The sequence below is a fragment of the Marmota marmota genome, unplaced genomic scaffold, assembly GCF_001458135.2.
Source record: "Marmota marmota marmota unplaced genomic scaffold, marMar, whole genome shotgun sequence".
Lineage (NCBI taxonomy): Eukaryota > Metazoa > Chordata > Mammalia > Rodentia > Sciuridae > Marmota > Marmota marmota.
In genome coordinates this window covers 3,340,416-3,356,774 of record NW_025999880.1, presented here as the reverse complement: position 1 = coordinate 3,356,774, position 16,359 = coordinate 3,340,416, and the positions used below count along the sequence as shown (strand labels likewise).

The window sequence follows — 16,359 nt, the reverse complement described above, 5'->3', positions numbered from 1 at the left end:
AATTGTCTACTAAATTGTGATAGTGTAAGAGTTTTTAAAGGCAGGAGAATGCCATACCTATGTCAGGGTACCCACCATTTACTGAGTTAGGTGTAATTCCTTTAGGCTTGACACATCTTTTGTCTGCCCCTCCCCTGTGTTGTTTGTCTGTATTAGTTTGTCCTTAATGGCTGTCAACAGATTATCATGTATCACATTTCTGAAGTACAACCATAATACTTGTGCATTTCTCTGTTAAATCATTTGGATTAGCACGATCAGATTTTAACGTGTTAATGCTTTTCAAGAATGTTTATGAGAAAAATTAAGTGCTAAGAAAAAAATTCTCATTTTTTTTTTCCCTCCCCTTGAGCTTTTCTTACTGTAGTTTTTAGCTATGTTGATACATACAAATCTTTTTCAGCTGTTCCTTTGAGAAGTGAATAATAGAATTTTTTTTCTGCAGGGAAGAAGAGAGTAAGGAACTTACCTAACCAGAACTGGCCAGATATTATTCACAATTAGGGTTTATTTGTTTTAATGAAATTCTTACAGTCTATCATTACTCCATTTTTATGAGTAATAAGCCTGAAGCATAGAGAAGTTAATTTTTCCAAAGTCGTACAGCTGTTAAGTATTGTAGCTGGATTATAGGGCATGAAAAATATGCAATCGATTGTATACTCTGTAGCCTATTATATCTCAAATACTTACATCTTTAAAATGGTAAGAAATAGTAAAAATAATTTAAAACAGCTACAAAAAAAGAGCAGTTGTAGAGGATAAAGTTTTTGACCAGATTTTTTTTGTTTCCTTCAGCCACTGAGCCACATTGCCAGCTCTATTTTATATTTTATTTAGAGACAGGGTCTCACTGAGTTGCTTAGCGCCTTGCTGTTGCTGAGGTTGACTTTGAACCCGCCATCCTCCTGCCTCAGCCTCCTAAGCCACTGGGATTACAGGTGTGCGCCACTGCGCCCAGCTCCAAGGGTTCTTTACAGTATAATTTTAAGTAATGTGTTCACTAAATGAGTGGAAATATGTATAAGATTGACAGATGAGGTGTTATCTTCAGGATTTTAATATAAATCTTTAATTATATATCTATATTAACTCCATGAACAAAATATTTATATATAAATATTTAAGAATGTCTGATATACCTATAAATGAATAAAATATTATTCTGAAGGCTGCAGACATATAGACTAATACAGTGATTTCTAAACTTTTCTGGATATGAAAACCACCTGGAGAGTTTCAGAAAAGTACTGCTACTGGTGTCTTAACTTGGGTCTGTGACCTAGGATTTGGATTCTCCCCTCCCCACCGTATTGGGGATTGACCTAGACCTCTGATACTATACTAGTCAAGTGTTTTACCTCTGACATACATCCCCAGCCTTTTAATTAAAAATTTGAGAGAGTCTTGCTGAGTTGCCCAGAGAGACCTTCTGCCTTATCCTCCTGGGTAACTGGGATTACAAGTGTGTGTCACTATGATAGGCTTATATTTTGGAATTTTAAAAGATTCTAATGTTTAAGATAACATTTGGAAATGAACTCATGTAATATTCTGGAAATTAAGATGACTAGGGTTTTTTTTTTTTTTTTTTTGTGATAAAATATATGTAATAGCTAGGTGTGGTGGCTCATACCTATAATGCTGGTGCCTATAGAGTCACCAGGAGGTGACTGGTGGCAGAAGGATCACAAGTTTGAGGCCAGCCTCAGCAATTTAGTGAGACTCTGTCTCAAAAAATTGAAAAACGACTTGGAATGTAGCTCAGTGGTAAAGCACCTTTGGTTCAGTCCCCAGTCCCCCAAAAAAGAAGTAACGTAAAATTTTCAATTTTCATAATTTTTTAGTGTGTAGCTTCCTGGCATTAAGTAGATTAATGTTATTGTGCAACCATTCCACTACTGTCTATTTCCAGAACTTTTTCATCTTCCCAAACTGAAAATATGCCTATAAAATAATAAATTCTCTGTGAATCTGAATATTCCAGATACCTAATATAAATGGAACCATGTAGTATTTGCTCTTTTATGTCATTTCAGTTTGCATAATATTTTCAAGATTCTTCCGTGTTGTAACATTTGACTGTATTTTTTTAAAGGCTAAATAATAATCCATTCTATGTTATTTACCACATTTTGCTAATCTCTCCATTTGTCATTGGACATTTGAGTTGGTTTCAGCATTTGGCTATTGTGAATAATGCTGCTATAAACATTGGTGTACAGGTATCTCTTCAAGTTGTAGTTTTCATTTCTTTGGGTACACTCTCAAAAGTGGAAAATTCTAGATACAGTAATCCTAAGTTTAATTATTTGAGAAATTGCCATACTATTTTCCATGGTGGCTTCACTATTTTACATTCCCATCAGTGTTGTAAAGAATTTCAATTTCTATACATTCTCACCACTTGTTATTTTTCTGTTTTTTAAAAAAGTAATAGCCATCTTTATAGGAGTGAAGTGGTATCTTAATGTATTTTTGATTTTTATTTTCTTAATGTGTTGCTAAGAATGATTTTTTTACTGGCCATTTGAACATCATTTTTGGAGAAATGTCTAAGTCTTTTCCCTATTTTTTAGTTGGATAACTAGGGTTTTAAGTCAACATTTTCTTATTTAATGAAAAATTTTTTTTAATTTTTAAAATACTTGACGTTTTGAAAACAGGACCAAATTAGTATATTGTACATAGCAGTATATTGAGAGATTTAGAAAGAAGGAAAGGTAGATGCTAGATAGAATGAATGAGTTATGTAAGGATAAGAACATAGAATAATATATATTGATCTGGTATAAGTCAATATCAGTATATAATTATGTGTTCAGATCTCATTTATAAAATTCTGTCTCATTTGTGCATTTTTGTTTCATATATTATAGTGTTAGCTCCTGGAAAAGAGTAGTATTTTCTACAATCTTTTACCTTATTAGTACCTTAGTTTGTTATTGTAGTTACATGTATTTTTTGTTGTTTTTTTCAAATTGATGCATTATAATTATACATAATAGTGGAAATTAGGGGGCTGGGATTGTGGCTCAGTTCTAGGGCGCTCACTTAGCATTCACAAGGCACAGGGTTTGATCCTCAGCACTACATAAATGTAAAATAAAGATATGTGTCCACCTAAAACTAAAAAATATTTTTTAAAAACAGTGGAAATCAGTATTTTTACATGAACATAACATAATCTGACCATTCTCATTCCCTGTACTTTCCCTTTCCCCTTGATGCACTTGCTTGTTTTACTTAACTAATTCCTCTAATTTTATTATTTTAATTAGTGTATGATATGTAAAAACTGTATTCATAGTGGTATATTTATCATGTATTTGAGTTTTCTTTTTTTTTGTATTGGGGACCCAAGGATCCTCTACCTTTGTACTACATCCCCAGTTCTTTTTAGTTTTTATTTTAAGACATGATTTCACTAAATTGCTGAGGCTGGCCTTGAACTTATCAACTTCCTGCCTGAGCCTCTCATGCTTCTGGGATTACAGGTGTGCATCACCATGTCCCACTACTTGTTTAAGTACTAAGGGCCATGGTTCATAGAATGATGTTATAAATGATAATATTTCTCCCTGAAAGAAAAGCCATTCTGAATTTATTATGTCAGTATCAACCTAAAATTCTTTGATAACATTCTGACTAGAATATTGCCTTAATATAAGAATGTTAGAAATTATTATCCCATTTATAGAATATTTTTTTCTCCAATATCATGTATAAACATGGGTTACTTTAAACCATTAAATTACAAGAAGATAAGGCTATATTGGATCATTTGCTAGTATCATAGGTGGTGATATTTTTCTTTGATCAGACTGTAGGAATTGAGAGCTGTTATAGATAGAATGGGAGTGGAGAGCAGTGGTAACATTTTGTGTTTAAGAATACAAAATGGGGGGCTGGGGTTGTGGCTCAGCTATAGAGCGCTCGCCTCGAACGTGGGAGACCCTGGGTTTGATCCTCAGCACCATATACAAAAAAATAAACAAGTGAAATAAAGGTGTTGTGTTCAACTACAACTAAAAAAAAAAGGAATACAAAATGGCCTGTTGCTCTGGCGAACACCTGTAACCCAGCATCTCAGAAGGCTGAGGTGCAGTCTCTTTAGAAAGACCCCTGGGAGTCAAATTTATATCAGACAGCCAAATTTTTTTTCTAGTTTAAAAAGTGAATCAAGTGCTCATTGGGCATCTGGAAAGACTGTTGGGAAAGTTAAAAGATGATCTTCATAATTTTGTATTCCTAAATAACATTTACGATTAGTTGAATGTATTTCTTTAAAACATTTTTCATATTGCAGTGCTCTACTTAGGAAACTAATTTTTAGCATATTTACTTTTTTTTTTTTTTTTTGGTACTGGGGATTGAACTCAGGAGCAATCAACTGCTGAGCCACATCCGCAGCCCTGTTTAGTATTTTATTTTGGGACAGGGTCTCACTGAGTTTCTTAGCACCTCCCTATTGCTGAGGCTGGCTTTGAACTCACCATTCTTCTGCCTCAGCCTCCCAAGCTGCTGGTATTGTAGGTGTGTGCCACATGCCTGGCACATATTTAGTTTTATTGTCATAAGAAATATCCATTTTGATTCCTATCCATTTTCTTATTTAAAATTTCTTCTACGTCCCAGCAACTGGGTAGTCTGACGGAGTGGGATTGAAAGTTTGAGGCCAGGCTCGGAAATTTGGCAAGACCCTAAACAACTTAGGGAGACCATGTTTGAAAATAAAAAATTAAAAGGGCTAGGGATGTACTCAGTGATAAAGTGACTTTTCAAATCCCAGAACCAAAAATAAATAAATAAAAATTTCTTCTGTGAAATGAAAGCACTTTTTTTTGGGGAAAGTGCACAGTGGGATTGAACTCAGAAACCTCCCACACGCTAAGCAAACACCCAACTACTGAGCTGCATTGAATTTGTAATCCTCCAGAGTAGTTTTACTATAGGTGTATGCTACTGTGCCTGAAAACAGTATTTTTAAGAACTACACTGATTAAAGGAGCAGTAGATGTGAAGATACAAAATTAAGTCTTCTAGCCCCTTTTGTCTTTTAATGCTAAGGAACTATTGAGGTTATTGCTTATATTTGCAAATATTCTTACGAGTATTTACAGCCCACATTTTGAAATTTGATCTCCAGTTACTAAGTAAGCACACAGTTTTCATAATTGTTTCTATAGTATGTTTACTTGATCCCTAATAGTAATCAAATTATAATTTCTCTGTATAATAGTTTATTCTTGCTTGAGTCTTTTCCTTAATAAATGTCTTCTTTGGCATACCCATTGTTAGTTTTTCTCCTTTCTACTCTGAAAAGATTTGACCCCTCTACTGAGACATATTTAAGTGTTGTAAAGTCTAAAATCTGTAATTGCTTTTCATATTGAAAAAATGCACGGGCCTGGGGTTGTGGCTCAGTGGTAGAGTGCTTGCCTAACACGCATGGGGCACTGGGTTTGATCCTCAGCACCACGTAAAATTAAATAAAGATATTGTGTCCACCTAAAAAAAATAAATTAAAAAAAAGAAAAGAAAAATGCATAGTTACTCTAACCAGTTGAAGATTATTTTTTATTTATTCTTTAACTTTTTAGCATTCTCTTATGTAGCCTCATCCCTTTTTTTAAAAAAAATTTTTTTAATATTTATTTTTTAGTTTTAGGTGGACACAATATCTTTTTTTTTAATATTTGTGTGATATTGAGGATTGAACCCGCGCCCCGAGCATGCCAGGCAAGCGCGATACCGCTTGAGCCACATCCCCAGCCCTCATCCTTTTTTTTTAATAGTGGAGAGAAAATGCTTTGAAAATTGGTTTCTATTTTTGTCCATACATATAAAGAGCTTGATGGGCATGTTGCTCTCAGAAATTAAACATCAGTAGTTTGCTAAGATTAAAATATTATTTAGAAATTATTATGTATTTATATCTCTAATTTTTTTCTAAGAATATTTATATTTTAGTTGTAGTTGGATACAATACCTTTATTTTATTTATTTATATGTGGTGCTGAGGATCGAACCCAGGGCCTCACATGTGCTACCACTGAGCCACAACCAACTCAGTTTTAATTACAGAATTGTATCAAAAAGAGGACACTCAAGAGCAGAAGAGTGGCTGGGGTGTGGTGGCACAACCCTCTAATACCAGGAACTCCAGAGGCTGAGGCAGGAGGATTGCAAGTTTGAGGTCAGCCTCAGCAATTTACTGAGGCCCAGTCTCAAAATATAAAAAGGGCTGTGGATGTGGTTCAGGGGTTAAGTACCCCTCGGTTCAGTTTAATCTCTGGTACCCCCCCAAAAAAAAACAAAAACAAAAAAATCACCAAGAAGCATACAAGTCATCAGTGAAATGCTTGTGTAGACAAAATCTTTTGAATAAATACCTGAAGAAGGTAAATTTAGCTAAGGCTGAAAAGTAGGGAATAAGGTCCTCCTTGGTCTTTTTTTTTTTTTGGGGGGGGGGTATGAAGGATTGAACCCAGCAGTGCTTTACTGCTGAGCTACATCCCTAGCCTCTTTTTAAATTTTTTATTTTGAGCCTGGGTCTGGCCAAATTGTTTATGGCCTCACTAAGTTACTGGGACTTGCATTTGTGATCCTCTTGCCTCATACTTCCAAGTCTCTTGAGTTTATAGGTGTGTGCCACCATGCTTGGCGAGGCTTGCTTATATTTAAGGAACAGCAGGGAGGCCAGTGTTAGAGAGATGGTAGCTTCAGAGGAAGTCTAGTGAGAAATGAGGTTAGAGAAGTAATGGATATTGGAGGTATGTTGATATAAGGTGCTGTAGTATATCAGAATAATTATTCCCCCTAGGAATGTTGAGGTGGCCCACGCCTGTAATCCTAGCACCTTGGGAGACTGAGACAAGAAGATCGTGAGTTCAAACTAGCCTCAGCAACAGCGAGGCACTAAGCAACTCAGTGAGACCCTGTCTCTAAATAAAATACGAAGTAGGGCTGGGATGTGGCTCAGTAGTGAGTGCCCCTGAGTTCAATCCCCGGAAACAAACAAACAAAAAAAAAAAATGAAAAAATAAAGAAATACTGGTATCTTGGGTGAAGTGGAGCATGCTATCTGAGAAAATGAGGCAGAATTGTAAGTTCAGGCTCAGCCTGGGCATTTAGAGAAGCCTATCTCAAAAAATGAAAGGGCTGGAGATGTAGGTCAGTGGTAGAGTGCCCCAGATTCAATCCCTAGAACCACAACAAAACCAAAGAAACAAAAAACAAAATTATTCGTTAAATGCAATATGGTATCTGCAATGTAGTGTCAAATCTCAGGATTGGATCCTGAGATGGAAAAAAAGCCTAAGTGGAAAATTTAAATAAAAGACTGGAGTTCAGCTGATAATAACATATCAATGTAAGTTTATTGTTTGACAGATGTAGCATGGTTAATGAAAACTGGGTGAAGGGATATGGATCTCTCTGTAGTATCTTTGCAATTTTTCTGTAAAAATTTAGTTAGTTCTGCAGTGTTTAATACTAAAAACTATTAGAGCCAAAAGATATATTAACTACTGAATAATGTGTAGAATTCAGTATTTTAAAACATTTAAAAGTAATTTTAATTCAAGTAGCACTGAATGGTGTGATTAAAAAAAAAATCCTGCTCTAATACTCCATTCCCATTCCCAGAAATAACTAGGTTACTTTGTTTTTAAACTTTTTGTTTAGTGCTTCTGGTGGTTACTACCATAATTCTAGAGATAAGTTCAGTTTGTGTCTATGAATATTCAGTTGAGATAAATAATACCTTCAAACCAGCTTCTCTAAATTACTTTCATAACTTGAATGATTGATTTCAGTTACTTGTTCTATCAACTTTAGACATTATTGTTGACTCCCTAATATAAATAAAAAGAGATACTTGGGAGCTGGGGTTGTGGCTCGGTGGTAGAGTGCTTGACTAGCATGAGTGAGGCACTGGGTTAGATTCTTAGCACCACATACAAATAAATAAAGGTTCATTGGCAACTAAAAAAATTTTTAAAAATGAAATATTTAGTTCTATTATTCCTTTTTACATTTTTCTTTTCCCTCTCTGTTCCTCTCTCTCTCTTCATTCCCCCAGCCCCCCTTTGGTGGCATTGGGAACTAAACCCTAGGATGCTCTACCACTGAGCTCCATAAGCTCCATCCCCATCCCTTTTTGTTTTTTGAGATGGAATGTTGCTAAGACTGACCTCAAACTTGTAGTCCTGCCTCAGCATTATGTTTTCACTTATGCTTTCTATTTTCCACTTTTGTTAGCTCTAGCATTACTTCCTATAATTTAATATAACAATTCATTTTGCTCTGCCTTGTGTGGAAAAAATTCAAGAGGGTTTATTCATGTTTAACAGGTTATGATTTGATTAATGATCATATTTTAAAGGACTTCTTAAAATGTGTGAAGAAAAAATAAGAAAAGTAGATTCTTAGTGTATAATCTCATTCCTTTCTCTGCCACTGTCTAAATCTGTCTTAAGGATACATCTTCTGTCCTAAGGCATTTGTATTTTCCAATCTGTATACCTAGACACACCTCATAGAGTATTTTACATCTGTCCTTGATTCTAGGATTGCTTTCAAATCATTTCATTGGTTGAGAGATTATTTCATTAAATGATTAATTGGATATGTCTCAATTTCAGAAATAATAAAACAAGAAAACATATTTGCATTAATAGGTATATTTTTAGATGGGGTCTTACTGTGTTGTCCAGGCTGATGTTGAACTCATGGGCCCAAGTCATCTGTTGCCTGAGCCTCCCAAGTGCTGAGGTTTCAGACAAGCTCTACCATGGCCTGTTTATATATTTGTATTTCTTACAGAGAGGGTGAAAATGAACAAAATAAAAATTGTGGCCATTAATTTTTTTTGCTATACTTCTTTAATAAAGGAAAATTCTTATTTCTTCTAAATAATTAAGACCATGCTATTTTGATAGTCGTCTACTTTCTATTAAACCCTCTCTCCCAACATTTTTGTGGTTATATAATAATATATATACATGTGGGTGTACCTAACTTGTTTAACTGGTTCATCTATTTTGCAGCTTTTTAAAAAAATCATAAATAGTGCTGTGAACCACCTTTCTTACAACTAAATATTTGCTTGCGTCTATGACTTTTTTCCTTCAGATGAAGCATTCCTGGGTTAAAGAAAGTATGCGTTTTTTGTGTTATAACTTCTTAATAAAGAAAAGCTAGTTATTTTTTTATGTTTTTTTTTTTTTTTTTTTGCTGTTAATCATCACTAAAATACAACTTTTTCTTCTTTATTAGTGAACATTTGTCCTGCTCTTTCACCTTTTTCTTGCATGGAGAAAGCAATGTTTGTACCAGTGTGGAAATTAACCAACATCAACCTGTATATCTTCTCAGTGAAGAGCACATCACCCTTGCTCAGCAATCTAATAGCCCGTTTCAAGGTAGATTATTTTATTGGCTTAGGAATTTAATCTTTTATTGTTATTTCAAGAATATTCTTATTGAAGTTGCTAATTTTGCATATTGGGCTTGGTGGAATTTTGCCCCTGATCTTTAGCCTAGTGATGATTTTGATGTAGCTTTCTTTCTTTTCTCTCAGAGTATTAAGTCAACAAAGTATGTTTATTAATGTAAAAATTATTTTTTAAAATCCATGAAAACAAATATTAAGGTTTTAATGTGTTCTGTTAAATAGCATTACCTGTTAATTTTTCAAGATTATCCTGTGTGTCAGGTCATATAAGTAAGCCATGTTTAACATTGTTACACAGGAACTTTCAATATCATTTATACCATAAAAACATTAAACTCCAGTAGGAAAAATGTTTTAAAAGATTGCTGGTTTGTTTTAAGGACTAGAAATGTGTTAATTTGATCTTAAAATCTAATGTTTGTTTAAATTTATGTTGCAGTCCATTGTAAGTACTTAAGAGTTGTATATTCACATTGTTTTCCTCAAATTGCTTTTTTAGTCAAGAGAAATTGAAGAATATTACAGATACCTCAATTCCTGATGGAATTCTTTGTATTTCTGAGTTGGGGGTAGACATATTTTTAATAGTTTTTAGAATTGCATAATTACTTGTCACACTATTCAACATGATCTTATTTGGTGTAATAGTTTTAGTTACTTACTTGATGTCTGCTCTGGGTTTCTAGTTATCTTAAGCCCATTTGGACTAAATGGCACTCTCACAGGACAGGCATTCAAGATGTCTGATTCAGCTACAAAAAAATTGATTGGTGAATGGAAACAGTTCTATCCTATTTCATGTTCCTTGAAGGAGATGTCTGAAGAAAAACAGGAAGATATGGATTGGGAAGATGATTCTTTAGCTGCAGTAGAAGTTCTTGTTGGTATGGATTCTGAGTATTATTCTGAAGGGGAAACCATGTGGCTGTCTGTATTAGATTTTACTGAGTAACAATTTTAATACCTCAGTGGCTTTCAGCACCAAGCATCTGTGTGTTGCCTACTTCCTGTTTGGATTACAGAAGGCCTGATACTTGGTCATGGTTTGGCACCATGTATCTTCTCATTCTGTAATGTAGATTAAAGGAGTCCCAATATCTGGGACACACTAATCTTAAAAGTAACAATCAAAACATTAGGAACCAAACCTAACCATATAAGTATAGCTAAAGCTTTTGCTGGGATATGGTGTATATTACATCTGCTCACTTATCATTGGACAAAACTAGTTACATAGCTGGGCATGGTGGTAATCCCAGTGACTTGGGAGGCTGATGGAGGAGGATCACAAGTTCCAGGCTAGCCTCAGCAACTTGGTGAGACCCTGTCTCAAAATAAAAAGGGCTGAGGATGTGGCTCAGTGGTAAAAGTGCCCCGGGGTTCAACCTCCAGTATCCAACAAAACAAAAATTAGTTACTTGTCCATGCAAAAGTCATTGAGATAGGGAAATATATTCTATCTGAAGGGAATTATGCTAAAGATGGGAGAGAATAATTGTGAACAAATCAATATTTGGAGGCTGGAAAGTGAAAACTTGTGTTATACAGTGCTTGAACATTTAATAAAACTCTCATCTCCAATAACAGAAAATGTTTCTAAAGAACTTGTGGCTTTAGTGTACTCTGCCTAGGTCAGCTGTTTTCACATTGGCTCTATTCTGTATGTTTTCTCATTCAAGGACCAAGGTTACCAAGGTAACCTTTACACTAGGGAATGCTAATCTACTAGGAGAAGACAGAAGTAAAAGAGGCTGCTACTGACCCTGGAAGCACATTTAACACTCCTATTAGGATATAGCATATATTTTAGAATAAGACACATAACCAAGCCCCACAGTGGGGTGAAGACATATATGTACTGTACCTTAGGAGACATGGAAAGCATGGAGAGTGTGTAATTGAACAGATAATTGGGATTAGACTATAATACAGTATTTAGTGGAATCTAATGTTAATGTTATATATAAAGATTGCTGCATTGACTTTTTTTTTTAAATTAGAAACATTAGCAGTATTCAGTTTTAGTAAAAACATTACTACCAGAACATTTGTGGCAAAAACAGAAACAAAACACAGACATTTATTAGGCTTTTAAAACAGAGCTATATAGGACTGGGAATGTGACCTAATGATAGTATTTGGCTTGGGTGAGGCCCTGGCTTCAGTCTCTAGCACTGGAAAAAATTAAAGTAGACCTGTTGATTAAAAATAGAATATAGTTCATAATTCTAGTAATAATTTTAAAAAATTGTATGGTTTAGTTGGTCAAATATGCAAAAAGACTTTTCTTTAAAAAACAAAATATAGTTTCTGCCAAGAGTGTATTTTGATAAAAACTTTTTCTGTGCAAACATGGTCATAGTATGCCTGCTTTTCTATTATATGCTCTTGAATTGAGACTAATTCCACTGCAGTCACAATAGTCATCAATTTTCCTGTGCATTTTTTTCCCCTTTCAGCTGGTGTTCGAATGATCTACCCAGCATGCTTTGTTCTAGTCCCCCAGTCAGACATTCCTACGCCTAGTTCTGTGGCATCCTCTCACTGTTCAGCTTCTTGCTTGGGTGTCCACCAAGTGCCTGCTTCCACAAGAGATCCTGCTATGTCTTCAGTTACTCTTACACCACCTACTTCTCCTGAGGAAGTCCAAACAGGTATTAATACTAGTCTGTTTCATCGAGTCTGGTGATAAACCTATTGAATACATAAGAACGGAAAAAATATATGTATACTTTGGAATAATTTAAAACTTACTGAAAAGTTACCGAGAACGCCCTCTTCTAGATTCCCAAATTTAACGTTTGCTTTATTATTCCCTCTGTATGTGTACATTCATTATCACTAGTCTTTTCTGAACCATTTGAGAACAAGTTGCATACATGATGTCCCATCATTCCTACATACTTAGTGTATTTCCCAAAATTAAGACAATTTATTGACTTATTTGTGGTGCTGGAAAAGAACCCAGGGCCTCACATATGTTAGGCAGGTGTTCTATCACTGAACTATACTCCTGGCCTCTATAATTTTTATTTGATTCTCTAAGTCAGGAAAACAAATTGACATGCTATAATTCAATTTACATCCCCTGTTGACATTTTTTTGCTATCAGTATTTAATATTCTTTTTTGTTTCAAATATGAACAGGTTTACCAGACAGCTTGAGTAAGTTGTATCATAAATTAATATAACCCTCAATAATGTTACTTTAAATCTACTTTATTCTCCTACAGCTTATTTTTTTTTGTTGTTTATTTGCAGTTGATCCTCAGTCTGCCCAGAAGTGGGTCAAATTTTCTTCAGTGTCTGATGGCTTCAACTCTGATAGTACTAGCCACCATGGTGGGAAAATACCCAGAAAGTTAGCAAATCATGTGGTGGATAGAGTTTGGCAAGAATGTAATATGAACAGAGCACAGAACAAGTATGTATTTTAGTTTTTCTTATTTTTCATTAGCGATACTGGGTAATGAACACAAAGGTGTTCTACTACTGAACTACGTCCCCACACCTTTTTATTTTTTAATTTGAGACAGGGTCTTGCAAAGTTGCTGAGGCTGGCCTCAAATTTTGATCCTCTCGCCTCAGCCTCCTGAGTGGCTGGGGATTACAGGCATGTGCCACTGTTCCCAGCCATATATTTTCATTTTCACGTTAAAAAAAAAAATCTCATGTTGGGTAATTTACTTATAATTAAGAGTTAAACAGTCATTTATATGACTTTAGCTCAGAAATTTGTTTTTTAAAATTATTTTTAATGCTAAATTTAAATTAGAAAATTTTATGAATCTTAAGAAATTTTGTAATTTCAAATTTTAGGAGGAAGTATTCTGCTTCATCAGGTGGTCTATGTGAAGAAGAAACTCCTGATAAAGTGGCATGCTGGGACTTTGTTGAAGCCACACAAAGAACAAATTGCAGTTGTTTGAGGTAGATTATTTTTTAGTTGATTGATGGTTGTGTGTATATGTATGTTGTTTCTTATTCACTTTGTTTGGGATATGTTTATGTAAACACTGTGTTAGAATTTTTTTCAGAAGAAAGAAATATAAGAAAGAAAATTTAATAATTTGAAGCTGATTATAGATGTATGTATTTTCCAGATACCAGAGGTAGATTGTGGAAGTTTTTCCTAGCAGCCAAATAAAAGAGATTTTATTAGATTATGGTATACACAGCATCTGAAAAATAAAAGACGCATGTCTCTTGAGAAAACTGTTCCTCAATATTACTGTGCCTGAGAAATTTCTCCCAAGGGTTCTTATAAAAGAGATGATGTGTGATATACTTAGTAAAAATCTCCACTGTCATTTTTCTTTTTTTATGGTAAATACATTGTTGGATTTTGTGCAGCGGGTTCTTTTCTTTGGGAAGCTGCAAGTGAGTTGTTGGGATAAGATTCAGAAAATGTGCTTTGGCAAGGGACTAAAGCTATATTATTATCCAAATACAGACTTTCTAATCGACTGTATTGTTGAAAGATTGGTAGCAGAATGAATTCTTTAGGCCTTTTATTTATTGGGGACTTTTGATGAGGTTTATTAGAGGCTTTGAAACTACATTGCCAAGTTTATTATTTTATTCTGCATATTAAAGGTAAATCATGCTTTTACAGTCAAGTAAACAATAATGGCTTTGACATCCCTAATCAGGACTTGTTACTGAATAGGTGGCTACCCTTTTTCCCCATGAAAATGAGCCAACAGAATGGAATGCCTGCAAGTTAGGGCCAAGGTTTTTCTTACCTTAGCTACTTGAGTATAATGACGGACTCCTTGCGGTGTATTTCTGTATATATTGAATGTTCTTACTTAGATTCTTTGGATTAAAGGATGGTAATGTTTTAATATCTGGCAATATTGTTGAAAGCTTACCTCTTGTTGATAGATTGGAATAAAAATATGGATATAGGGCTGGATTGTAGCCCAGTGGTAGAGTGCTTGCTTTGCATGTGTGAGGCACTGGTCACATTCAGTCCTCATCACCACATAAAAATAAATATTGTGTCCATCTACAACTAAAAAAGTATGGATATGTTAGCTGTTTTACAGTTTAAAGTGGTTAACAATTGCACCTGCTCTTTCTTTTTTTGGGGGGTATTGGGGATTGAACTCAGGGTCACTCGACCACTGAGCCACATCCCCAGCCCTATTTTGTATTTTATTTTTAGACAGGGTCTCAGTGAGTTGCTTAGCGCCTCACTGTTGCTGAGGCTGGCTTTTGAACTTGTGAGTTCTTGCCTCAGCCTCCCAAGCCTCTGGGATTACAGGCATGTGCCACAGTGCCTGGCCTGATTTTTAATTTAATTATTAAATGAGAGTGAGGCCTTGAGCAACCATATGTGTGTATCCTCCTTTGCCGTGAAATATAGGAAATAGGACAAATATTGCTAACTAACTATGCTAATTGGCCTCCAGTTTGCTCCTACCCTTTCCCTACTTTGTTTTGTATTTCAGGGATTTAATTTCTTAGGCTCCCTTGCTTTCTGGTTTTGGTTAATAGAAGATTGGAGGGTGGAAGGAGGGAAGAAGCCACTACTTTTTTGAGCCAGCTTCATCAGCAGCTCCCGTGTATCCTATTAATAGCCCCTTCCTCCATGGTCCCAAACGCTGCATTTCTTGCTTTGTTTATAGCACACCCCAGGCTTTCGAAACACGGTGAGACTAATTCATCTTATTGTCCTTTTAGTCTGAAGCCACAGTCTCAAGTTACTGTTATCCTGGTAGCTCTCTCTTTTTTTGTTTTGGTAACCTGTTCTGTATAGTAAATCTCCTCTGAGTGAAAGGTAGGACTGGACCCTGACTAACGTTGGGTTCTCTTAAGGGCTGGGATTGTGGCTCAGTGGTAGAGCGCTTGCCTAGCATGTGTGAGGCACTGGTTTGATCCCCAGCACCACATTAAAATAAATAAATAAATAAATTCTAAACTAAATAAAAAAATTTATTTTAACCTGATTTTTTAAAAATGGCATAAATATATAACAAATGATTTGCAAAAATAAATTTAAAAAAAAAATTGTAATTACACATACGAAGTTTGCCCATTCTCCCCATATCCACTACCTTTCCCTATCTATATGTGGCTCTTTGCCAGTTAGATATTATTCTTTTACAAGTTTTTCTGTAATTTTGCATTACATTTTCCTTTGACGCTTACATTCTGATTTTATTTTATTTTATTTATTTTTGGTGCTAGGTATTGAAACTAGGGGCATTTAGGCACTGAGCTATATCCCCAGCCGTTTTTACTTTGAGACAGGGTCTTGCTAAGTTGCTGAGGCTGGCCTCGAGTTTGTAATCCTTTGCCTCTGCCTCCTGAGTCACTGGGATTATAGGTGTGTGCCACTTTGCCCATCTTATTCTGATATATTTAACATCTTATTTTTTTTCTTAGATCTGTTCATGTTAGTTACTTGTAAATATGCCTCATTGTTTAAATATCTTCTTGGTATTGCACTGAATGGAAGTATCAAAAATTGTTTTTTTTTAATTTTTGTTTTAGTTGTCAGTGGGCTTCATTTTATTTATTTATATGCTGTGCTGAGAATAAAAATCCAGTGCCTTACACATGCTAGGCAAGTGTTCTTGAGCCAAAACCCCAGCCCAAGAGTTTTTTTATTTGATGGACATATAGGTTGTTTCCAGAGGCTTTTTAAGTATGTATTAACTGTATCAGCTTTTTAAAAATGGCTATTGCTGTGACTATCAAGTTAGATTTTTTTGAACTTTTAAATTTAAGGGTGAATACTGGATAGGATATAAATTAGGTGGATTAGGTGATGATTGTGGGCAAAAGACTGCTTAAACAGTTGTGAATTCAAAAAGATTCTACCAAATTTCCTCATTTTTTTGTTTTTCTTATACTTTCACTCATCTTAGAACTATCTCAAAATTGTTTTT

General features: G+C 34.9%; 1 protein-coding gene across 3 annotated transcripts in view; it reads left to right on the top strand.

Moving 5' to 3' along the window:
* Positions 1-16,359, top strand: part of Med13 (mediator complex subunit 13) — an 85,914-nt gene that overhangs the window by 15,306 nt on the left and 54,249 nt on the right. For all 3 annotated transcript variants that reach the window (XR_007342293.1, XM_048788205.1, XM_015495378.2), the window contains exons 3-7: positions 9,283-9,428; positions 10,147-10,344; positions 11,920-12,114; positions 12,722-12,884; positions 13,280-13,390. Coding sequence is in view for 2 of the 3 variants with exons in the window: in XM_048788205.1 (XP_048644162.1) it covers positions 9,283-9,428; positions 10,147-10,344; positions 11,920-12,114; positions 12,722-12,884; positions 13,280-13,390 (813 nt within the window). In the remaining variant the exon portion in view is untranslated. The remainder of the gene's footprint in view (positions 1-9,282; positions 9,429-10,146; positions 10,345-11,919; positions 12,115-12,721; positions 12,885-13,279; positions 13,391-16,359) is intronic.